We start from the raw sequence: 26608 nt of genomic DNA on the forward strand, positions 1-26608 counted from the left end.
TGAAGGACCCCCAAAATTATATTTATTTGGCCACGGACCCCCATTTCAAAATATCTAGTTCCAGGGACCACCCAGAAGCAAAATCTGAGTTACAAACGTTCGCTTTGAAAATACATTATATTCAAAGATTTGCACACATTTTCACGACTTTTTCAAAAATAGCAGATCTACAAGCTCGCAGCGCGGCACTCGGTGCCGCGCTGTGAGCTTGTATATCTGCTATTTTTCATTGGTTAAAGCATTCAATAATTCTAGGCCTAAATGGGTTAATACTTTTCATTGGTTCAATATTCGTAAAACCCACACACAGACGTCTAGACGGGTCTAGCATTACATTAAAGATATGTTTTTGTAAAGTTGAAACACTGAGATGGTGGTTTCTGCCCGACAGCGATGATAATACTAGTTTGTTAGACTTTGTAACACTTAATTGTTTTCTTGGCATTCAATTTACTGGACCATTTGCTGGGTCGTTTGTTTATACTCCAATCTTGTACATAGTAAGTGGCTCTGTTTATTAAAGTGTTTGCTAAATGCCTAAATTGTAAATTAAACTCTGTAAGACACGACTGTTTTTCCCCGCAACATGTGAATGTCCTCAAATGCACCCCCACTGGGAAAATAAAGCTCAAAATTATGCAAATGTATTATAGTAGACTACTGCTGTTTTTTGGAATTAATTGGCTAGCCCTCTTTCTTTCTCACGAGAAAGGGAGACGCTCTCATGACCAGTGGTGAAAAAGTACTAGACCTGACATGTTTTTTTAGTATCACTTAGTAGAAATGCAAGTAAAAGTACTTGAGTAAAAGTACAAAAGTATTGACATCAAAAATATACTTTTTTCTACTTACTACTATCGAAAGTAAAAGTACTTTCTCAGAATGTCCCATTTCACAAGCTTTCAAATTTCATATGTATAAAAACACCTTTGAAAATAGCAGATCTACAAGCTCACAAGGTGTCGCATTGATGCACAGAAGTTTAAATAGGGCTGAAGTGGTTAATGCACGTTTTGTATTAATAATCTAAATGTAACTAAGGTTTTCAAGTAAAGGTAGTGGATAAAGGTAGTAGGTCGCCTCTGTGATGGATTGGAGTAGTAATAGTAAATAAGATGGACATTTTGGAAGTACTCCAGTAAAGCAAAAATACTTCAAAATGGTACTTAAAGGGGCACTTCACCACTTTTCAACCTATGTTCATATAATTGGTCCTCACTCAAAAATATTTTTTTTTGGGCTGTGGGCAGGTCAGAAACCCATTGTCTTGTGACATCATCGATTGCCAATCCAGCTTATAGAAACTGCAGGCTTTCTATTCCTGAAAAGTTGCAATTTTAAAGTGGAAGCCATTGTTCTCGCGATAATACAAATCTAAATATTTTTTTCAAAAATATTGATTACTTTTTTTTGGGGGAAAATGATGATGTCACAAGACGATGGATTCTGAACTTCCCACAGCTCTCCTAGGAGACTTGGACTGAGTAGAAAAAAATGGTGATATCATGAACATTAGTGAGGACCTATTATATGAAGACAGGTTGAAAAGTGGTGAACTACTCCTTTAAGTACAGCTTGAGACTGTACATGCTCATGGGTTCATGGGTTGCATTTGTAGTCGGCCATGTTGAGGACCAACACAGGTGTTCTGATGATTGGTGTAGATTAGAACATTAGTTCCATGCCAATCAGACACATGTAAACACCTGTGTTGGTCCTCAACATGGCCGTTTAGGACTACAAATACAACCCATGAATAGTTCCAGTACATTCCAGCACTGCTCATGGCCCTCATGTTGTGTTACCTCATCAGATGGGTGCGGTCAACAAGTGGAACCTGTCTGCAGACTGTGTGGTGGACTGTCCGGTCAGCTGTCTCCTCTCACCGTGGTCACCCTGGGCTGAATGCTCTCACACCTGCGGGAACCAAGGTACAGGACACAATATCAACTCCACACTAGGGGGTGCCAATTTATTATTATTATTATTATTATTATTTATTTTTTCGTCTTTCTTTCTTTTTTTGCATGACACCTTTGTACAATGGAGTATAAAATAGGAATAAAGTGCACACTAATCGGTTTAATCGATTATAAAAATCAGTTTGACATTTTCCCCGGCAATTCCTTGATTTTTCAAATGACGTCTCTGTCGGGTGAAAACCTCATTCAGTATATGTCCAAAACTGTTACCTTTCCACATACTGGTTCTCTTGCTGGTGCTTGACCAGCAGTTGCTTGTCAGGTCTCATCAGCTGGGGTGTAGGGTTAGCCTGGTTCCCGACCCTGAATCGCTAGCCATACCTCTTTAAAATGTTGTTTTCATTCAGGTCGTCTGGAAGTGCTCTCATTGAAGAGGTTTTCCTCGTTTGGAAATCCGTATGGCGAATCAGCGTCTTGTGATCAGCGTGGGTGGGGTTTTCCAAGAACTCGTGTGCGATTCCAAGTAACCTAGCGCCGCCACCAGACCGTCGCCCGTCGCGGTAAAATGTGATCGTATCGATCTCGCTATGAAACATCAGTAGCAGACATGTTATGTTGTGTTTTATTACTAGTTCGTACCTATTCTACATGTTTCTTTGGTTAGCAAGTAGCACTAGCAAGCAACAGGCTAGCCACTATAGCCAGCCACATAACAACACTACGTCATCTGCTTTGCTACTGTTGTGTTGGTCAGACGGTGAACCAAATCAACCAATCGCAGAAGACTGCCTCTTTGGCAACGCCCATTCCAGAAACTGCATTGGATGAAAGCATGTTCTGACTGAATAATGGATTGAAACGAAATGCAATTCAGGCTGAGTGTCAGGCTAGTAGTGTAGGGTTCCAGGAGATGGGGAAACAGGAGATATGTTTCTATAGCCTATCTCCAGAAGGCTTCTGCCCTATGGGCCTCATGGCTCTGCAATGCTTACCCCCTTGTTAAACCCACTGGGTCGATCCCCTGCGGAGCCCACCCACCCACCCACCTCTGCCACACACATCCTCCTCCTCAGCTTTCTAGGCGAACATCAGTCTTACTTCAGACGTTCCGAGGGGATCGAGCAGCACCCACCCACCACCCGCTTTCATTTTCTAAACAAACAAAACAAGGTCCTTCCATGCGAAAAAAAAAAAAAAAAAAAACCCTAGCGCCACTGGGAGCACCCATCTGTTGATGGAACGCACGACCAGCCCCCACACGCGCCTTCCCTCCCGCGCCTCTCATTATTCCACTCAGATGTTGAACTGTGCATGAATACATTTAAAAGCATTAAAATATTTAATGTGAGTCTGGAAAAAAAATCCATGCATCGCATTATTATCCATGGGAAACAGCCCCACAGTATACAGTACATCATCCTTCAATAATGTATACTCTGCAATTACCCCACGTCATTAGGATTCCGCGTGGAGAGACGTTTTCAAATTGACGGAACAGCTTTCGGGGGCACAAGGCGTATTATTGAGAATATCTTTTTTTGCTAAAGCTCACCTTTAAAAGGGGGATAAATAAATGATCCAGAGTCGCACAATTAAATATTTATCGTCCCCCCCCCCCCACACACACACACACACATACAGTCTACTACACCGCAATTTGTAATTGTGAACCTATGGCGGCGTCTGACCATATTATACAGTAGTTAATGTTTTAACCTGAATGCATACATTGTTTTTTTGTTTGTTTTTTAGACTCGGCATTCCATGCCAGTCTCCCTGCTTGTTATTCATTTAATTAGAGTGACTCAACAATATCCCCGCGACTAATTTTAATTTGTCATATTGGCTGCCTATATCTCCCTCCGCACTCCGTCTGCTCATGGCTCTGAGAGGCTTGTTGTCTTATATTATTCAAGCTGCTCCACCGGGCATTTATACAAGTACTTATAGTAGTGCTCTGGTGGTGGTGTTACGTATATTATTTCGGGCTTTGGAACCCTTATCCTAGACCAATGTTTACTGATGTTTTGACTGATACTTTGAAGGTTTGAAGTGCAAAATCATGAATGAGTTAAAAAATATATATATATATCCACGAGTTTCCAATGCCCCATAGTGCATTGCACAGACGCTGTACCGAGCTTCCGTCGCCGCAGCCGAGTGTGATTTACAAGCTCACAATGGTTGCATCTGCGACGCGACGTGAGCCTGTATGTCTGCTGTTAAACCGGAAGTGTGGTCCAAACAGGTCCAAATAATCTCCTGTAAACTCCCGCGGAAACAGGTGGATATATATTATATATATATATATATATATATAGACACACACACGCACACGCACACACGCACACACACACACACACACACACACACACACGTAAATAATTAAGTATACAGGTTAATTCATTAAATATATCGTCTGTCTGGTGGAAACCTCATAATTATGTCCAAAACTGTTTCTTTTCAGGATTCAAATTAAAACATAGCAAAAGTACAAGCTCAAAACGTGTCTCTTCGCACCGCATTTTGAGCTTGCAGATCTGCTACTTTCGATGCTTTTGAGTGACGCTGTATGCGATCGATCGTAAGTAGGCATTAACAAACAAGTTTGAATATGGAGTTAAGAGGTTTCTGCCTGACAGGAACGATCTGAAAAGATCTTTGAATTATTTATTATTAACTCTTATTGTGCCTATCCCGAACTAGTTCGGGATAGTTTGGACCTTATTAATTATTTATTATTATTTATTATTATTTATTTTTTTTACTTTAATTCCCAAAGTATAGGGATGCCTGCCAGGTTGAAATAGTTGAACAATCAAGTCACATCGGCGGCACAATTGCCATATAACCATGACGTTAAAGAAAAGTAAAATAATGGCCGACATATCTGTCTGCCTCAATTTTCGTTTCTTTCTTTCTTTTTTCTTTTTTTTTTTTTTTTTTACTGTTGCCCTTTCCCTCACTCTGCCCTGCCTTGCGTTATTAATGACGCACTTGAGCGTGCGGCACTTGGTGTGTGAATCAGTCAGGCCTGGGCAGGGGTGTCACACCAAATCCTGGGCCCTGGGTACAAGGATTCACTCACGTTGTGCTTTAACCATTGAAAAATAGTAGATCTACAAGCTCACAGTGCGGCACCGTGTGCCGCGCTGCGAGCTTGTAGATCTGCTATTTTTTTTTTTTTTTTTTTTAAACCTATGTTTCTATGTCAGTGGTGCTCAAACATTTTCATGTGAAGGACCCCCAAAATGTTATGTATTTGGCTAAATATTTTGTTCCAGGGACCCCCCCAGAAGCAAAATTTGAGTTACAAATGTTTGCTTAAAAAATACATATCTTCAAAGATTTGCACACATGACTTTTCATAAATAGCAGATCTACAAGCTCGCAGCGCGGCACTCGGTGCCGCGCTGTGAGCTTGTATATCTGCTATTTTTCAATTGCTAAAGAATATAAAATAATTAAGGCCCGTCCACCTTGGGCCCTATAGTAACTCAGGCCCACGTTTCCCCCCCTTGTGACGCCCCTGGGCCCGGGCATAAATAGCCACGCTGACGCGGTGAGACGGATCGGGGTGCCGGTGCTAATTTCTCTCTGGCTGTGAGTGGGACACTTATAGCCTTCCTGTCCAAGCTTCCACTAAATCAGCATAATTTCACTGCCTTTCGGGGCAGAAACCTCGTATCTCCATGACTCCATCCTTAAATGAATGTCCTACTTGTTCATGCTCCACAGCAGTGGGGTTTCAACCAGTGGTCCTTGAGGGGGTTCCATGTGGTCCCCAGCTAAATGATGGAGAGTTGGTAACCAAATGGACCCGTCTAGATCTTTTAAAGGACAACTTTGTTTTTTTTTTTACAACAAGGGTTCATATTTTAGATAGTCATTGGAGAAAAGAAAAGATGAGTGTTAAAATGTTTTCATTTACGTCTTTGAATAAGCCCATTCCCAAGATGCACTCAATCTTTCATAGTCAGATGTGACTTATGGGGGCTGGTGTAAATAGTAATAAAGAAATTGACGGCTTATTGTGTCTAAAATACATATTTAGCCACTTGTACGCATGCCCCCAACCACTGAAATCAAAAGAGTAAAATCGCTAAAACAATAGAAAGAAGTAAATGAAAACATTTTAACACTCATATTTTCTTTTCTCTAATGACTCTCCAAAATATGAACCCTTGTTGTAAAAAAACAAAGTTGTCCTTTAACTCTTGAGAGCGTATAACGAAACCAAATGGTAAAATTTTTTACACTCTCAAGATTCTACACAATTAGAAACTGTAGAAGAATAGAATTGTTATTTTGATCAACGTTTTGCCTGTCTTCTCCCTTATGGTACCACATCAATTTTGGTAAATTAATCCCCAAATTTGCAGTGCCACACAAGAGTTGTAGTTATTTAATTAATTATTATATATATTTTTCATAAAATATGTGGACATACAAGGTTTCCTTCCAACTGACAATATAGAACTTGAAGTTCAAAGCAAAGCAAACCTAATTATACAGCACTGACTGCCCGCAGGTACTATTCATTTTATATACTGTATATTTAACGGTGCCGCAATGCAGTGTGACATTTTCTTTATTGTGTTATATGCACAAAATAAAAATAACTAGAAACAGTGCTCTTCCGAGCAAAGGTCTCCGCCTGGCCAGGTAGATTGTGGATGTGGCCTCCTGGCGGCTCTATGATAGGCCAATGTGAAAAGGGTGCCATGTGTTGCCCCCTCTTCGCACCCATTGGTTGCTCTTTCTTGGTGGGACAAAAGTCCTTTCTCTCCATCCACTACCATTGAAATGCAGTTGCTTCTTATTGTTGTCTCCACCAGCCGAAGGCATGGGGGAGAGTATGTTTTCGCCATGTCCGTGCGTCCGTCCGTGCGTCCGTCCGTCTGTTACCAGCTAATCTCCGGCGACGTTGGCCCGGTCACTGCCAAACTGTGCACACACACTCCCTGGATACCAATTCAGAACCTTTGCCCCAAATGTTTCACATGAGCCTGTTCTAGCGCCACTAGGAGGCCGTTTTTTGCAAAACTAACTATTGCCAGTACTCCTACAGATTTTGTCCTAAAATCACGCAAATCAGTAGACTGTGTCTCTACAGTCATGTGATCGACATGGATTTGTCCAATTTTCCATATTCCATCCTGATTGGCTAAAACTGGCTTCCAGAATTTGCAGGATTGGTCAGTTTTGAGTAAAATGCCTGAAATCAAGAACGCAGTGTACGATTTTGGTGAAATTGAGCATGCACATTCCCAATAGGCAGAAGAATAAATGCCACTTAAATATTTTCAAATCAGCCTCATGGTGGCGCTATAACAGGCCAATTCGTGTTTTTACCTATAACTCCACTGATGAGTGTACAACTTTGTATGTGCACTCCCTATAGGCCCAGGAAAAACCTTTGCCCTGCTTTTTTCATATCTGCCTTTTATAGCGCCACCAGGAGGCCGACTTATGTAAAGCACATTTCTTCCTATTATTCCTTGAGATTTTATCCAAAAATCATGCAAATCACTACACGGTATCTCTATAGTCATGTGATCAAGACAGATCTGTCCGATATTTCATATTCCATCCTAATTGGCTAATATTGGCTTCCAAAGTTTGCAGGATTGGTTCATTTTGAAGAAAAAAATCACTTAAATCATGAACACAGCTTGTGATTACAGAGAAATTCTGCACGTACATTCTCACTAGGTCAAGGAACCAATGCCACTCTTTTCACATTGGCCTGTTATAGCGCCACCAGCAGGTCAACTTTTTCCAAACACATTTTTGGAACAAAATGCCTCAAGTCATGCATGCAGGGTCACATTGCCGTTATAGGCCAAAGAAGACATGGCACCCTTTTCACATTTAGCGCCACCAGGACCTGGTGGAGACCTGTGCTCGGAAAAGCACTGCTTCTAGTTATTTTGTGTTTTCAATTCTCATTTTAAACTTGGTTTCAGTAAAAAGGAGCCTCTTAGGTGCATTATAGTGACTGGGCATGTTTTTAAATGTTTTTATTTCTCCAAAAATTATGTTTTAGATAATTCAACATAAAAATGGCCAAACCAGGGCGGGACAAGGCACAAAGAGCCTGCTGGTTGGTCAGTCAGGGACCAATCAGAAGGCTGACAAAGGGTGAATCGGGTGAATGCTGCATGCATGATTTGAGGCATTTTGTTCCAAAAAATGTTTTTTGCAAAAGTTGACCTGCTGGTAAAACTGACCTGACCTAACCTGAGCTGAGTTAAATTCATTAAGCGTCCCGCTGGCCAATGGGACCCTTTGAGCCGTTTGTGCCAAGATGTAGGCCATATCTAGGCCTACATGCCTCAGAGCCTGGAGATTTTTTTGGGAACCAGACAAAAAGCCAGATGTTGGAGCTTAGCTCCTTCCATGAGCACCGCTCAAAAGGCACTTACAAAACCTGTAGAGAAAGATATCTGCAACAGAGCAGAAAGCCCGCAACATTCCTAATTAGATGAAGTCTTTTTGGTGCACGGTTTCGACCTTAGTCTTCGGCAGTGTTTGAACGCTGACGAAGGCTAAGGTCGAAACGTACGTTTGCTCCTGTCCATTGAGGTAAATAAAAACATGTGAAAAGGAGATTCCTTGAGTGCTGGCAACTTCTTCTGTGACTTAACAAACCTCTCATCAGCACAGAGAGTGTCAAATAACAGAGAGTCTAAACCGTCAACGTTGATTTGATGCTCCACATTTAATTTGTTAGCAACTTCTGCTGATGCCGTAATGTGCAAGTTTGAGTAATCTTACCGGCCATCCCTCCTTCCATTTATTTGACGGACGGAACAGGGTGGTGCATTATAGACGTTCAGTGGAGAAATTAATTATAGTGAAAGCCAGAGTGTTTGTGGTGGTGGGTTGTCTCTTTTCATTCGATTTATTTTTATTTTATTTATGTTTGTGTCTGTTAGCGCTGCCTGTTCTGGTTTCGCTTCTGTGTGTCAAACAAATGAACACATAACAGCCAATACGCCAAGAGCCAATGAACATTAACATAATTTTACCAACCCTCAAACTGGATGCGTTTCCTAGACGAGGCTGTCCAGCTCCTTACACCCAATGTGACTACATTGGTTTGAATCCACCTTGAGTTTGGCATCACCATTCTATTCTATTCTATTCTATTCTATTCTATTCTATTCTATTCTATTCTATTCTATTCTACGCTCCTCTACTCTACTCTACTCTACTCTACTCTACTCTACTCTACTCTACTCTATTCTATTCTGTGCTGTGAGACAATAGCAGCTCACAACACATCGTGATGTGACACGTTGTGAGCTTGTAGATCGGCTATTTTCAAATAGCCTAGGTATAAAATAGGGCAAAAGTGGTTTAGGTAAATTTTATAATATTATAATTTATATCTGCAAAGTAACAAGTAGGCCTAACTAAGTTTTCAAATAAATGTATTGGAGTAAAAGTACAATATTTGGATCACAGATGTAGTGGAGTAGAAGTAAAAGTATTGGAAATTGGAAGTACTCAAGTAAAGTACAAATACCTCAAAACTGTACTTATGTACATTACTTAAGTAAATGTGCTTAGTTACTTTACACCACTGGTGGCGTAAGTGTTGGAAAGTGTCTGTTGCCGAAAATCAGCAGTCGAATGGGCGGTGGGTACACTCAGGCCCGTCGTACAGATTTTTGGGAGGGGGGTCAAGATCAAAGACCTAGGCCCCCCCTCCACGTGGGCCCCCCTCGGTTTTTCGCCCTGTGCACAGCGCGAGCTGAAAAATACGTTTTTTTTCACGAGAAATTATTCATTTTTAAAGTAAAGAAACTGTTAAAAACAACACGGCGGCAGAACCGTTTAGGCTTAACATAATAGGGTTTATGTATACAGTTTGATGTCTTAATCTTACCTTGGGAGAAAGTTCTTTCACAGTCACTCAAATCTTTCCTACACTAACTAGACTGCTCCCGAGTCCCGTTCAATGGGGGCCCCCCCACCGCAGGGCCCCCCCTTTCCGGGAGGGGGGACAACAGTACCCTTTGCCCACCCCCTATCGGCGGCCCTGGACCGTACACTGTCGCTTCGGGCTGGAATTTGTAGGGAAGCGTCGAAAGCTTGGTTCCATTCTGCTCTGTTCTGTTCCGCTCCTAACAGTGAGTGTATGTTGAACCGTGTGCCTGCAGGTCAAACAGAACGCAGCAGGAGCATCCTGCAGCAGGCTCACGAGGAGGGCCGTCCATGCCCCAGCCAGCTCACCCAGACCAAACCGTGCCCCATACGGCCCTGCTACACCTGGCTGTTAGGAGACTGGTCCCCCTGTGCTGTGGAGGTATGTACTGTATGCTCACCGCTCTGCTACTATCATTTTGGTGCGACGCTTCGTGGAAATGTTGTTTAACCCAAGCTCACAGCGCACAATCATTTAGTCTTAGTCATATTAGTCACCTGAAATGTTTTAATTTTAGTCTATGAAGTATATTAAAGACTATTACGTCTACAATAGTACCGGAGTTACTGTGAGGTTGAATTAACCATTCTCAACCTTGTTGCTTTGAGGAGAAGATTAAGAAGAGAGGCAGGCAGAGATGCAGACTGAGAGATGGTTTGTTCAGAGTTCCAGCCGGGTTTATTTTAGGACGCATGAAAAGACCGCCCGACAGCCCCGGTGGAATGGCACACAAATATAACATTTCTATGGTCTTTTGAAGCAGAGTCAAATGCAGACCTCTCAATGTGTCCAGACAAGTTGAGTAGATTAGCATCTGGTCAACAAGTGGTCTCCTCTGTCTAAACCAGGGGTGGGCAACTTTGATGATGGCGAGGGCCACTATATTTCCACCTTCACTCCAGAGGGCCACATTTCATATTGCTACGTCCCACTTTGTCATTCTAGTATCTCATACAAAACAAGCAAAAATAGCAGATCTACAAGCTCAAAACGCATCGCAGCGCGATGCGTTTTGAGCTTGTAGATCAGCTATTTTTGCTTCTTTTGAATTGGAATCCTGATTTATTTTATTGTTATTTTTTAATTGGAATCCTGAAATGTAACATTTTGACTTAATTTCAAACGCATTTAGTTACAAACTCATGTTAACTTTATGAACCGAAATACAAATACATTAGACATAAATAATACATTTTAATACTACTATACTAGTCATTAAGCTACTAAGATAGACTGATAAACCTGCGGGCCGCATTAAGTGAAGGTGAGGGCCGCATGTGGCCCCCGGGCCGCCAGTTGCCCATGTATGGTCTAAACAAAAGGTCCCAACTCATTGGGTCACTAGACTAACAAAGGAATGCTAATAATATCACACCCTGGTGCCCGAAGCTAGACGGTGATGCAGGGCAGCTGCAACACTAACTCAACTTCAGACTGTAAACACCATTTGTTAAGTCTGTAGAAATGAGTACAGTACAGGACAAAATATGTGAATTTGGTTGCATTGTTGCATTGGTTGCATCTACGTTTAGTTGACTGAGGGCGGCTTGCACCAAGAGGGATTAAATAAATCTTAATTTAGGGTTAATCAAGGGTTTGTTGATCTAGGTTTTATTTTAAATCGAGGTGCGTTGCACCACTTAAATTTAAGCATTGCTTAACAAATCTGTGATTAAACCCTTAACCTGTGATTAAAACCATAAACTGTGATTAGTTCATGGTTTAAATGTCCTCCATCTTGGATTTCGATATAAACAAACTGGAATTATGGTATTCTCTTGAGCCCAATATCATTAGCGTTACTCTTTTATTCACTTCTAGGAGAATGTGGGCAGGGCTATGTTAAGAAGAGCGCCTGCAGCCAAAACAAAACAAAAATATAACGCTCCCCGTCATACGACGGTGACGCTCGGACGCTACAGTGCGGTGCGGCGCGGCGATGCGATGCGCGGTTAGAAGTAAGAAAAGACCACAGTTTTGATCACATTCACATTTGAGTCAATTATGAAGCGATTTCGAAAATTAAAACGTCTCCATGTTGCTTGGGAAGTCCACAAGCTTCCATGACAAATGTCTGTATGTCCCTGTAAATATTTAAATGTTCGCTAATTTAAAATAGCCGATGTATACTACAAGGATGTGATGAGATGTTTGTTTTCAGCTGTGAAACGCTGTCTGCAGCTTACTTGCTGTGGGGCTTCCCTCACAGGAGGGGGACCCCTATTCATGTCAATGGCATGTTTGCATTTAAACCACCTCTACAGCAGGTTTAAAATTAATCCCTTACTGATGTTTAAATCAAAGTTTAAAGTAGTGGTGCAACAGGATTAACAGTAATCCAGGTTTGCAGTGAAAATTCAAACCAAGATTAAAAGGATGGTTTAAAACTAACCCTGATTAATGAAAACTAGATTTAAGGTTTGGTGCAAGCTGATTAAAAGATAAACCTTGATTTAAACCAGTTTAAGGCTTAAACCGTGTTGGTGCAAGCCGCCCTGAATATCATATAGTCGCATAATCTACAGCTGATTTTGTCGACACAATGTATTTTGGCAGGCCTCGATGGCGTTGTAATGGCTGATGTTACACTTACTTGGTTGCATGATGAAAACATTTCGTACAGGGTCTGTATTTAAAGCAATATAGCTCTGTTCTATTCAATACGGACATTGAAATTTGTCTGGCAATCAATGCTCCAGTCATTTACACCAGACAACAACATGATCATCAGCAAGGGATCCCATCGGGAAGTTCTTCTCGCACACTCAGTATTGAGTGTGCGAGAAGAACTTCCCGATGGGATCCCTTGCTGATGTAATCATATTAACTTCTAGCACCTCAAACACGACAAGACTGGAGATACCACACACGCTAAACTCTGAAGCACTCGGCTCATCTTGTTTCATTATTCAACAACATGATCATACTGTACATACGGCAGTATTGCAAGTGACACTTGAACCGACTGACATTGCTATCCTGTGCTCAGTGTTGGGCAGTAACAAATTACTAATAATATATTACTGTAATATTATTACTTTAGCCAGTAACGAGTAGTGTAAGGTATTACTCTGCAAAAAAATGGTAATATATAACAAATTACTCCGCCAAAAAAACACCTCGTTACTCGTTACCAGGGCCATTTGATTTCAGCGTGCATTATTTGTGTTTTTTTTTTGTTTTGTTTTTCATTCATCTAGTCGCAGCAGCACATTGTCGGCACCGCATGCAGAAATAGAACAGATCTACAAGCTATCAGCAGATCTCAACAGAGATGCAATGTGGATTGTAGGTCTCTGGCCTGCGCAGCAGTGCGCACAGTTATGACGCAGCCTGTGCTGAAGGCTGTCAGACGGCCGGGAGCCATGGGATTAAACATACCTGTTACCAGCACGGCATGCTTACATGTGTGGATCATGGGACGTTTACATTTAAAAAGCAATCGATTGCTTTACATCTGGAGCAGAGCGTGGACAATTAAAAGCACGGTTTTGTGCACGTTATGATAAAGCATTTGAATATCACCCGCAGCACATTCAAGCCTCAAGCACTGACTGTTGCTGTTAGCCAGTTAGCGTAGCCTAGCCTTCACGTTAGCCAAACAAACTAGCTCTGGTCCATAGTAGAGGGTTCTCATTAACGTTATGTGCTCAGCCTCTCCCCTGTTAATAAATAAAACTAAACTTTGACTTGTACTCACCGAAACAGACTGTTTTAGGGAGCTGAAAGCCTACTTTACTTAGTGGGAACACCCGGCTAGAGCCCCCCACCATACGTCTAAAATACACTTTTTAGCGAGAATCCAGAAAAGGAAATGTTTATTATTTAAGGATAATACAGACAGGGGTCTTCAACAGGGGGTCCGGGACCCTTGGGTCCTCAAAGTTACTACAGGGGGTCTATCTTTGTGAGATAGGACCCTTTTATTAACATTTATTGATTGAAGACTTTATTAGAAGTTTGCATAGGAAAAGGTACAGTTTCATGACGGTACAGTTCACTGGTACAAGGTCTACTAAAAGGAGATCCATGAAAAGACTAAGCTTATTTCCACAGGAAACCATTAAAGTATCTCATAACATTGAATGACACGAATAGACAGGTTTCTTGTTTACAAACATTGAGACTAAATGCACAGGTGACTGTATCATGTAATCAATTCCGTCCAATCCCCAAACTTGTTGTTTTGGGGAGCGCTGGTTTCATTCTATACTCTATATTCTATATTCTATAATCTATACCCTCAGTGTGACGTGGACCAGAAACCCGTCTATAGAACACAGTACTATGCAGTAGATATGTAAGAAAGAAAAAAAAACGAAAAAAAAACACTAAGTCTAAACAAACAGAAAGTATATTCAGAGAAAGGACATTACTGACTTAAACCCCATATCCTTTTATTCTGAGGTAGAGTAGAGTATTAGTGTGGTATGCTATGTCCAAAATACAGCTCCTGTAGGATTTTTGTGCCAAAATTGATTTTTCTGCAGATTTTGGTTCTATAGGGTCCAAACTATCAGAAAATGATGGGGGTCAAATTTTCCGACCCCTCCCTCATTTCCTGGGGGCGGGTCACTTCAGTTATGGCCCTATTCGGCTATGTATTCCCAATTTCCAATACTATTTTTTGCTAATATTGATTTGTTTGCTGTTTTGGCTTCTATAGGGACCAAACTATCAGAAAATTACGGGGGTCACATTTTCAGACCCCTCCCTCATTTCCTGGGGGCGGGTCACTTCAGTTTTGGCCCTATTCGGCTATGTATTCCCAATTTCCCATAGTATTTTTTGCTAATATTTATTTGCTTGCTGCTTTAGCTTCTATAGGGACCAAACTATCAGAAAATTACGGGGGTCACATTTTCAGACCCCTCCCTCATTTCCTGGGGGCGGGTCACTTCAGTTTTGGCCCTATTCGGCTATGCATTCCCAATTTCCCATAGGATTTTTTTGCTAAAATTGTTTTGTTTGCTGTTTTGGCTTCCATAGGGACAAAACTATCAGAAAATAACGGGGTTGAAATTTTCAGACCCCTCCCTCATTCTTTTGGCCCTATTCGGCTATGCATTCCAATTTCCCATAGGATTTGTTTTTTGCTAAAATTGTTTTGTTTGCTGTTTAGGCTTCTATGGGGACCAAACTATCAGAAAATGACAGGGTTCAAATTTTCATACACCTCCCCCATTTCCTGGTTGGCGAGGGGGGAGGGGGCGTTTCAGTTTTGGCCCTATTCGGCTCTATATTCCCATAGATTTTTTCCCCCCTTCTTTTTCTGTTTTGGCTTCTTTAGGTACCAAACTGTCAGAAAATGAGGGGGTTCAGATTTTGCATGCAATTGAAGATGCCAGGGCAGAGCCCCTGTAGGAAGATCTTCCATGTGTCCCATAGCATGATCTGACGGAGCACAATTATTCTGTCAAAATTCTTATTGTTGATGCCATGGGTGTGCTTCAGAACATGAAAAAGACAAAAAGCTGTCAGATTTTCAGGATCCATTCAACAAACGCATCATAACGATGATGGCTGGCTATGTTGAGGGTCGAGTTGTCTTAGGTAAAATTAGGTATATGGATCAGTCATTAAAACATACGACGTCTTCATCCAGAGATGAAGCTTACTATGTCCATCAAGGAACTCCTGACTGTGTGATCAACCAAAGAAGTAGACATGTGTTAGGCCAGGGACTGCTTGAGTATTTCTCAAGGGACAGTTCTTTCATGCTCTTTGTCATATACAGTATGATACCTTCATCAAGGGACATGATTTTGAGGAGGTGCACACATCAAAGAGGCTGCTGACACCGATGTCCAATTGCCCTGAGCCCTGAACTTCCACCAAGAGAATTGGTGGAATTCAGACAGTGGAGGGTATGTTCCAGTCAGGTGTCTTGCCCTCCCTGCTCCAAAGGCAATACTTGAGCTCATCACATGTGGCTACAAGCCTACAAAGCAGGTTGCAAGGGACAGTCAGTCTCTGCAAGTGCTATGGCACTGGACTGGAGACTTTGCTAACAGTATAAAGGCCCATTCCCACTGGGCCAGATTAACAGATAAATAAATATCTTTCTCCATTCAAGTGGATGGTAAGACACAGATAAAAAATATCTGTGACATATATTTTCTTTTATCTGTATCTTACCATCCACTTGAATAGAGAAATATATTTTTGTATCTGTTTATCTGGCCCAGTGGGAATGAGCCTTAAGGGAGGACATAGATAACAGTGATGATGAATAGATCCTGTATTTGACAAGAATAATAACAGGTCAGAAGTATAAATGCTACCCCATCCTCCTCACTTGAACTGTTCCTACCTAAACTATTGAATAGCCTCAGAATATACTGTGAAGTTGTTTATAAAGTACTGTAAAGTACTCCCCCCTGGTCCCTATAGAAGCCAAAACGGCAAAGAAATCAATTTTAGCAAAATACTCCTATGGGAATACATAGGTGAATAGGGCCAAAACTTAAATGCCCCCCCCCCCCCCCCCGTCATTTTCTAATAGTTTGGTCCCTATAGAAGCCAAAACAACAAAAGAAAAAATATATTTTAGCAAAACAATCCTATGGGAGATTGGGAAAAAATAACCGAATAGGGCCAAAACTGAAGTGACCCGCCCCCAGGAAATGAGGGAGGGGTCTGAAAATTTGACCCCCATCATTTTCTGATAGTTTGGTCCCTATAGAAGCCAAAACAGCAAAAAAAATAATTTGGGCAAAAAAATCCTATGGGAAATTGGTTAAACAAGGCCGAATAGGGCCAAAACTGAAGTGACCCGCCCCCAGGAAATGAGGGAGGGGTCTGAAAATTTGACCCCCGTCATTTTCTGATAGTTTGGTCCCTATAGAAGCCAAAACAGCAAAAAAATCAATTTTGGCAAAAAATTCCTACAGGAATACATAGCATACCGCACTATATAGGGGAAAGAGCAGACCACATAAAGTCAAGGGTCAAAATTACTGACAGTTTTAAATGCCTAGTAAATGCACTGATCACAGCTGTCAAATAAAGCTTGTTTGGCTGATTAGAGACAATGTTTCCAATAAATTGGATTCTGTTCTAAAAGGAGCGGGCTAAATAGATTGTGTCGTTATACATATATTTTTTATTGTATTTTTTGCGGGTAAAAAAAAAGTAATATAACTTAATATATTATATATTACTCTTGATTCCAAGTAATAAGTAATATAATATTATTACTTTTTCCAAGGAGTAATAAGTAATAAGTAACGATTACTCTCCTAAGTAATATTGCCCAACACTGCCTGTGCTCTCACATAGCATGAAAAATGCTAGATTATTAGAGTTAGAGTTGTGTGTGTGTGTGGGGGGGGAGATTATATTGAATTTTCACAGAAGGATTAACATATTTTGTAAACAACAGCAGAACTTTGAAAGTTAAATAAAATAAAGTACCATAGTTAACCACTTGACCGATTTAGTGTCCCTATTCTGGGCATGTGATAACAGACACACATTCAGTTCTCTGAGTGTTGCAATTCCCTCTAATAGTTTTTTTTTTAAACCACGGCTAATGAGATGAGACGAGACAGAAGTATTAGAATGAGTTCTGGAAGAGACTGTGAAGGACAGAAGACACACAGTACCATTTCCACACAGAATGGGGAAGATGATGATTCTTTTCATTAGAGTTTGTCAAATGGAAAAAGTATTTATCTGTAACAATGGCACAGCGATGGCAAAGAAAGGCAACGACAAACCACAAATCATTGGACAAGACTGTCTAGCTGACAGTGAAGGCAAAGGAGCTAATATCTCCCACTAGTAACACAGCAGTCTATTTTAACCAGTAAGACTCCCTAATCGGGAGATAAGCGACCGTTAGGTCGCATAATGTTGTCTGCAAAAAGCAACCTCATGGTGGCACTGTGGGGCATGTGAGAAATCAGGGGTGGAGGTTGTGTTTTGCCATCCAAGGAGTGTGTGTGCAAAGTTTGGCATGGATCGGGGCAGCGGTGGCGGAGATGTGAGTAGGGGAAAAGTGTGACGTGACAGACAAACTGACAGACTGACTGACAGTCGGTGGAGGTTTTGATAGTAACTGCGACCTGACGGTCGCAAGAATGCTGGTTGGTCTAAAAAGGCATGGCGACCACTGCAGCCTCATCATGTATGCCAAGTGGTTCTCGCCTAACTTGCAGGAGGCTTCGCTTTCAGCTGCCAAGGATTTATTTGTCCGTTTAAAAAAAAAAACAGGACTGACATGATGAATGTCACCAACACCCTTCAGTTGTCCAGGACAACAGTGACACACAGATTACCGCTTTAGAGTGGACAGTGCTCCAGCCATGGTGGGCAGAGCATGTGTTCATTGCATGGTGTAAACAAAACTCTAATTTCCCCGCAGTTTCTCCACTATCATTGTATTATTCGCCTGAAAGCACTGTGTGGAAAAAAAATAGTTAATGTGATGGATGATGCCATGAGGGTTGTGTGTCCAGCCATGCAGTATATGAACATTTGGATGACGGTGGCTGATGGATGTGACTTTCCTCGTAGACCTGAAAAAGATTCAGAATGAACTGAATTTATTATAGCTGCAAGGTAAAGGAGTGGATACGTACGTATTTTGGAATGAATTGTTTTTGTATAGTGCCATTGAATACTTGTATGATAGTTTTTATGTTTGTGCTGTATAAAAGAGAAATGTTGGTGACTGACTGTTCCCTAATAGTCAATTCATTCAAAGTCGAGCTAAAAATGAACTGTTAAATGAGCTGCAAAGATATGACCTGCACTGCTCTCCGCACTTGCGGTCAGAACTGCTGTGACAATAAGCCTGATGGGGCGGCTGTGGCTCCGGAGGTAGGGCAGGTCGTCCAATGATCCGTGGGGCGTTGGTTCAATCCCGGCTCCTCCCGTCCACATGTCGAAGTGTCCTTGGGCAAGACACTGACTGAACCCCACGTTGCCTCCAATGAGTCGGTCGGTGCCAGCTTGCCACCGTTGAGGTGGGAAGAGAGGTCGTCACTTCACATCCCTAAAGGGCTTTTAGTATAGAAAAGCTCTATAAAAATGCAATTCATTGTCATTAGCCTGGCATTACCAGACTGATCTCACGTGGCATCACTCACCAGTATCTCCCACGGAGGAAGTTATGCAGGGACATTTAGAGAATGTAAGAGAGGCAGGGGGTGACGTTTCTAAAAGGGCTTGTAGGTGAAGATATCGAAAATAGCAGACCTCCAAGCTCAGCGCGACGCGTTGTGAGCTTGGAGGTCGGCTATTTCCGGTACTTGAAACCACATTAAACTAATTATAATCAAGTGAATACTGGACATGTGGCGTGACGGCATGGATTCCTACACAAAGAGGGCAATTCGTTCAACATAAGATGCTGCATTCTAGTTCGCCAACTCTCCATCATTTTGTCAAAAATCCTTTCCATGTTTAACATAAATTAATAAAACTGCGGAAATATAGTAGATGCACAAGATCACAGCACGCTCAATGTGAAGTGTTGTTATCTCGTATTTTCTTTTCTTTTTTCTTTTCTTTTTAAACTGAAAGTCAGGCAATTAAATATGTCAGTCAGGGTTCCTGCAACATTTTAAAAGTAAAATTTAAGACTTTTTAAGACCTCAACAAATGTAATTCAAGACCCAAATCGCCCTCCCACGCCGTTCGCTCTACCAAACGCTCACCGCACTGATGGTGGAGATGACGTCTCAGGCGACCTTGATCCACGTGAGACACTGTGGAGCGAGCTAAAGCGGGCGAGTTGCCGTGTCGAACGTTGCTAAAGTCGCGAAGACTCAGCGCTGTCCGAGTAATGTCACGATAGGGACAGAATAGTAAATAACTTCACCCCTGATTATCATTACGCCGGATAGACGCCCAGGCGAACAGAGAGTTTGGATGAGGTAATTCCCCCAAATGCTGCCTTCAGGTATAGCACAGGAAAAATGGCATTTGCATTTCTTTCACCATAGTAAAAACTGTATTCATGGTCTGGAGAGGGCACTTTTTTACAGACAAATATAAGGGCTGGGGCTCAAGCCCCCTTTGATGTCTATGTGTGCACGTGGCTGAACTTATGTGGGACTGTGAGTGATCCCACGTGATCATCCTGGCAATGCCAGGCTAGCGTGACAAGGCAGATGGACGGGCAGCGCCACATGGAGCAGGTGAAGAGCGAAGGGTGGCCATGGCTGAGCCCAGGGGCGTCACACCAAATTCTGGGCCCTGGGTACAAGGATTCACTGCGGGCCCCCCATGAATGTTAACTATTGAAAAATAGCAGATATACAAGCTCACAGCGCGGCACTCGGTGCCGCGCTGTGAGCTTGTATATCTGCTATTTTTGAAAAATCGTGAACATGTGTGCAAGAATCTTATGTTTCTATGTCAGTGGTGCTCAAACGTTTTCATGTGAAGGACACCCAAGATATGATGTATTTGGCCACAGCTAGACCCCATCTCAAAATATTTAGTTCCAGGGACCCCTCCCCGGAATCAAAATGTTCGCTTAAAAAATACATATTCAAAGATTTGCGCACATTTTTTACGACTTTTCAAAAATAGCAGATCTACAAGCTCGCAGCGCGGCACTCGGTGCCGCGCTGTGAGCTTGTATATCTGCTATTTTTCAATAGCTAAAGTTACTATAGGGCCCCTCCACCACCTTGGGCCCTGGCAACTCAGTCCCACTTTCCTACCCCTTGTGACGCCCCTGGCTGAGCCAGTAGAGAGGAGAGGCCATCTGGTAATCACAAGGTCACCGGTTCACCCCCTGGTGCGCCCAGTCCGTGTGTCCAAGCGTCCCATGAGCAAGGCACTTAACCCCCATCTGCTCCCTGGGGTTGGCCTATTTGTGGCGCTCCCCCACTGCTCCTATTAGTCAGTGGTGTAAAGCAAGTACATTTACTCATTTAAGTGCTGTACTTAAGTACAATAAAAGTTACTTTTACTTTACTGGACTGTTTCCAATTTGCAGTACTTCTAATCCACTACTTCTCAGAGGCAAATATTATACTTTTACTCCACGACAATTATTTGGCAACTTTAGTTACTAGTTACTTTGTAGGTTTTGATTATTATTCCTTATTTGAAAATAGCTTGATCTACAAGCTCACAATGCCCTTGCATTCTGGACATTTTCTACATTGCAGTATTGATAATTGTACTTACTTACTTTATCCACCACTGCTAATAATAGGTGAGATGGGTTGAATGTAGCTTATGTGCAAATGTACAGTGACATGTACTTCCCCCAAACAACCACAGAGGGTTACATTATTATTATTACATTGGCTGAGTTTTAAGGGCTGGTTTGCTGACTTTGCATCACTTGAGCATGTGCTTTTATGCATTATTAATTACCCACCCATATAGGCAAATTATGGATGTGGGGCATATCAAAGTCATTGCAGACTAGCTGGGATTGACTTGTTTGGCATGGACATATCTGATACTGAAATGATGAGATGATGACTGCATGTGTCACATACATTTTTCATAGGTTAAAAACTACGAGTCTTAAGAGTCTTCAAAAGGATTTCATGAATACATTTGAAAAAAATGTAATGAAATTCCATAAATTCCACAAATGTAGCTTTTAACAAGTAAAAATAGCAGATCAAGGTTGTGAGCTGAGTCTTGGTCCTGTCAAATTTCTCTTTTACGTCTCGAGCTAAAAGAGTTGTCGGGAGCAAAGGTTTATCGGTTATGTAAGTGATAACCGTTAAGGAAATGTGTTTAAAAATGCTCCCTATTTTCATTACATTAAATACAACAATACAACGAGGAAGAAGAAGAATAGGCTATGATACGAATGTTTTCTATATTAAAGAAAAGTGTTTTTGCAGTACAGTAGGATTGACATAATCACATCATGTCTGTAATGTAACACATCGCGGCTGCAACAGCAAACAGCAGCAGCGCGATCACGAGCCCTATAACAGATTAACTCCCAAGTGTATTGTACACGCAAATGTAATAGCAGATTTTATAGTAAATCATTTCACTGCAGTGTGTCTGATTTAACGTTCCACTCATCAACCGAAAGCTGACGGTCAGGCTCAGACAACTATGCAGGCGCGACTAGTTTTCTTGCAGATCCGATATAAACCTGTCATCATCAACACCACTACGACGTAACCCTAGCAAGTTGGTTTTAAGCTCTTTTTTCCTCTTTAACTGTTCTGCTGCTGTAGACGGCGCTCACCGTCATTGAAAGGGTTAATACCATGGCACCGTTGACGGTGAGGACTGTGAATCTTACTGTATATACAGTAAAGATATTATTACTTACTTAATGTCGCTCCGGTCCCGCCTGCATCGGTAATGTCGGCGATTTGTTTACAACGCACGTTGGGCGTGCACGCGAAGTGAAGCTCCTCAATGTTAAGTCAATGGAGAGGCCCATAAAGAAACTTCATTTAAACAAAATAGCCATTTTGAGACATTTTGCAGCAGATCTAAATGTAAACAAGGCAGGGCGCAGCCATCTTCCTCTTCTTGTCCCACACTGTCATGTGACTAGATGACGTAATCGTTGCCGTCAAGTGATAATCCAAAAAAACAAAAACAACCCCCTTCCAGCCCTTCAAAATAATAGCGGCGGCCTATGGAGGAAACTGCGTGGCACCGAGGCACCAAGCAACTTTCAGATTAAGAGGCACTAATTGTGTTAAAACTGGATCGACGGTGACGGGGTCCGTTTTGTAAAATCCAATTTTCGCTGTTTGTTTCCTGATGAAGAACACGCTTGTGTGTCTGTCAGCGTGCGTGTGGAACTTGGAAGACAGCAACTGCATGCATGGATGTTACACCGACATTGGTTTGGCACAGAAAAGTGTGACTGCATCGCATAGTTGCATCGGGTGAATGCAACTATGCGATGCATGCAACTATGCGATGCAGTCACACATTTCTTTGCCAAACCAATGTCGGTGTAACATCCATGCATGCGGTTATCTGTGACAGCGTGCTGCCTTTTCTTTAACATCGGCGACCATTCTGATGGCTTCATGCTTGCTCTTGTTGTTGTTGTTGGCTTGTTGTTAATGTTAACACGTGTGTGAGAAGGAGGTGACGCTATCACGCTGGAGTGGAGCGAGGCGCAAGCAAAGGCATGCGGCCCCCCCCAAAGGACAAACGGCCGTGACCGATTATTCAAATTTATTTTTCAAATTCGAATACCGTGCCTTCGAACGAAGCTTCGAATATTCGATTTATTTGGGTCAGCCCTACATACCCAGATAGTAACCCACATAGTAATCTACACACACACACACACACGCTATCACTTCGCTGAAATCAGTGGTCTGATATTCCTTGATAACAGACTGCTCCGCTCTATAACAGACCGCTGCCTAATCAAAGGCTCAGAATGCTTGCTGCAGTCCGGCTTGCACTGCGTGAATCTTAACAATAACAACATTGCTGTGATTTGAAATTTGTTCTCCGCATTTCACCCATCTCTTGGAGTGGTGAGCTGCAGCCGTGCCGCGCTCAGGAATCAGTAATGGTGATCAACCCCCCACCCCCAACCCAACCCAACCCAACCCAACCCAACCCAACCCAACCCAACCCAACCCAACCCAACCCAACCCAACCCTTGATGCTGAGTGACAAGCAGAGAGGCACTGGGGCCCATTTTTACAGTCTTTGGTATGACCCAGCCGGGGAATCAAACCCCCGACCTCCCAGTCTCAGGGCGGACACTCTTACCCCCCGGCTCCACCGGGCGCGTCGAGCGTCGTGTCAACGCCAACGTTGGGAACGCTCCCGTTTTAATCAATGAAGGGTGCTCCACTGCCGACGGCGACGTCAACGTCGGACGCTCCGGTGACGGCGTCCAAACTCGAAAATCGCCCCGGTTCAATTTTTTGACGGCGTCCACAACGTCCAGTCATGTATAAAATATGAATAAATGCTTTGTGTATTAAATGTAGGCTATATACGTGCGTTTCTGCTGTTGGCTATCCATTCACAAGGGTGACTAGATGTCACAAATGTAATTATGTAATTACAGCGGTCTACTTTGATACAATTATGTATGAACACAACAGGCTATAATCATGACAAAACAAAGTGGTCAGTGGTGCATTGCTGCTCTCTGCTGTGAACATAGTGTGCTCTATACGTTCACATTCAGGTCACAAATAGTTATATTCCTGTTTGAAAGTGATTTTCATGTTGTTTTGGAAATGGGCTATATTGGCCATAGAATGAATACCTCACAGTCACAGCCGCTGCGCTGCAGCCTGTCGGACGTCAAAGTGACGGCGTCAATGACGCGGTCAAGATGCAGAGCAGCGCGACGCCGCCTGTGGAGCCCTGGGGTAACCACAAGGCCACTGAGCTGGTGTCTTGTGCTGTATTCAACATGTCAGCCATGTTAACAAACACACAGCGACATTTAGAACTAAACGTTGCTCTCAAGAATGTTTTAAAAAAATATTTTAAGCGAGAAATAGACAACGTAGTATCAGAAAATATCCCTTACATATCGTTGCCTTTTGCGCTAATATAGCGCATGGTCATACCGCGATAACCATAATATTGTTATCGTTATCGTATTATGATAACAATCTATTGCGCAGCAATAACTGCTACTGCACTGTACTCCGGTCAGTCTTTGTTTTCTCACACGAAAGCTTTGGAGTCAAAGTGCTGAACAACAGTGACATATGACCACCTTGTTGATGCCTCGTTGAACATTGCCACCGGCTGCCAATAACCTGACTTTAATGGACTGGCAGTGAGTCCGCGGTGCCAACTCTCACACTGAAGGGGCGTGACACCACGGAGGGCAGTTATGTCAACCATTGTTGTGTTGCCGTTGCTGCAATAGACGGCAACAGATGTGAAATGTAATGTCATGCAGTTGTCTTTCTACTGGACTCTTTTTGTTTGTTTAACCCATTTAGGCCTAGAATTATTGAATGCTTTAACCAGTGAAAAATAGCAGATATACAAGCTCACAGCACGGCACCGAGTGCCGCGCTGCGAGCTTGTAGATCTGCTAATTCTGAAAAAGTCTTAAAAAATGTGTGCAAATCTTTGAATATATGTATTTTCAAAGTGAACGTTTGTAACTCAAATTTTGCTTCTGGGGGGTCCCTGGAACTAGATATTTTGAGATGGGGGTCCGTGACCAAATAAATATCATTTTGGGGGTCCTTCACATGAAAAATTAGATAACCACTGACATAGTAGTCTCTCAAGAACAGACTAACTGAGCTCCAGTTGAAGTGAAAAGGACCTTTTCTTTGACGATGGCTGGCCAGATTGCTGACATAGAAACATAGGGTTTTTCCAAAAATCTTAGAAGGATTCAAAAGACACTTATAGAATCGGGTCAAAATTCTAATTTTCACGATTTTTCAAAAATAGCAGATCTACAAGCTCGCAGCGCGGCACTCGGTGCCGCGCTGTGAGCTTGTAGATCTGCTATTTTTCACTGGTTAAAGCATTCAATAATTCTAGGCCTTGCAGGGTTAAACCTGGTGTCCCTATTCCAGGCGCGTCGTTATACAGTAGGTGAACATTTTCAAATGTAAACAAAACCTTGACTTTATATTTACTTGTATGAGTGTTGTTCATTATATTTTGTTGTATGTGTTGTTTATCAAATTTGATTTTATCTGTCAAAATGTTATTTGTGTTTATTTATTTGATGGACTCCAACTGTGATTGGTCTAATTTTTATGGAGAATGGAGCGTATTTTTGCAGAAATCTGCTGATGAAGAAACCACTCCATTCCCATTGAAAAGCAGAATCCACCTTCATAGGTAGATTTAAACTTCAAAGTCATGCAGAGAAGGTCATAAAAATAGCAGAGCAGAGGCGATGAGACAGACCATGAAAGTCTCTGAACTACGCCATCTCTGGTGACTAGGTATATTATCTTTGCTACTCAAAAGGCCACAGAACACAGAGAGATAAAAAAAAAAAAAAAAACTGCCACGGCTCCCTAGAGTGGAGTTTTCAGTTTTAACATTTTAATACACGTTTTAAGGACCAGGAAAAATACTTTTATGATTGGTAAAAAACACAGTTATAATTCCTTTAACCCTTTCAAAGCCACGGGGAGACCCTTAATGTTAAAATCGTACTATATCGGACTTCCTAGGGGGGGAGGGGCAGCCAATCGTACTTTCCCGTACTTTCCCGTATTTACCGAAATAAATGATTTTCATCCGAAAATCGGCGATCGTCTAACCTTCCCTAGTCACCACTCGTGCATTGATAGCTCATGGCTGGGCTGACATGAAGCAGAAGTGATGTCATTGGCCTTTCCTTTTCCAAGGCATATTCCCCCATTCGGTTACTGTCTGTACCCTGGTGCTTCTACAGCAGCCATGCTAGGGGCTATGCTAGCGAAAATTTTCAGTTCTGCTTTTGAGTCACACATGGATTATTTGCGGGGACATTTACGCGAAGGGATCGCGCACGCGAAACGCACGGGGAGATCGATGATCGGCCAAAACCCCCATTCTATCCCAACGGAGAACCAGATAATCACGGTGAGCTAATGACCTGGGAAAAAAAAAAAAAAAAAAACAACGGCGCTGTCCAAGAAGGAGTGGTGGCGGGCTCATGTTTATAAACATAATATTATGTCTCAGATCACAATTCAATAATAGAAATTTCACGGCTAATCTACCAACCACCATTCTATTTCGGACGGCAAAGTGTTAAGCAAAGCAAATTTGGATTAAGTCTGTTTTTTACTAAGAATAGAGGGTTTAAGTGTTTAAGAATCTTTTTGTTGCAGGT

The 26608-nt window shown here is 42.1% G+C and overlaps 1 protein-coding gene across 1 annotated transcript in view; it reads left to right on the plus strand.

Moving 5' to 3' along the window:
- thsd7ba (thrombospondin, type I, domain containing 7Ba) overlaps positions 1–26608 on the plus strand; it is a gene marked incomplete at both ends in the record, with an annotated part of 450762 nt that overhangs the window by 391870 nt on the left and 32284 nt on the right. Inside the window, 2 exons of the mRNA XM_080752925.1 lie at positions 1814–1931; positions 10094–10239. Of these exons, the coding sequence (XP_080609051.1) occupies positions 1814–1931; positions 10094–10239 (264 nt within the window). The remainder of the gene's footprint in view (positions 1–1813; positions 1932–10093; positions 10240–26608) is intronic.

The sequence above is a fragment of the Nannobrachium achirus genome (genome assembly GCF_963921795.1).
Source record: "Nannobrachium achirus genome assembly, chromosome: 22".
NCBI classification, from domain to species: domain Eukaryota; kingdom Metazoa; phylum Chordata; class Actinopteri; order Myctophiformes; family Myctophidae; genus Nannobrachium; species Nannobrachium achirus.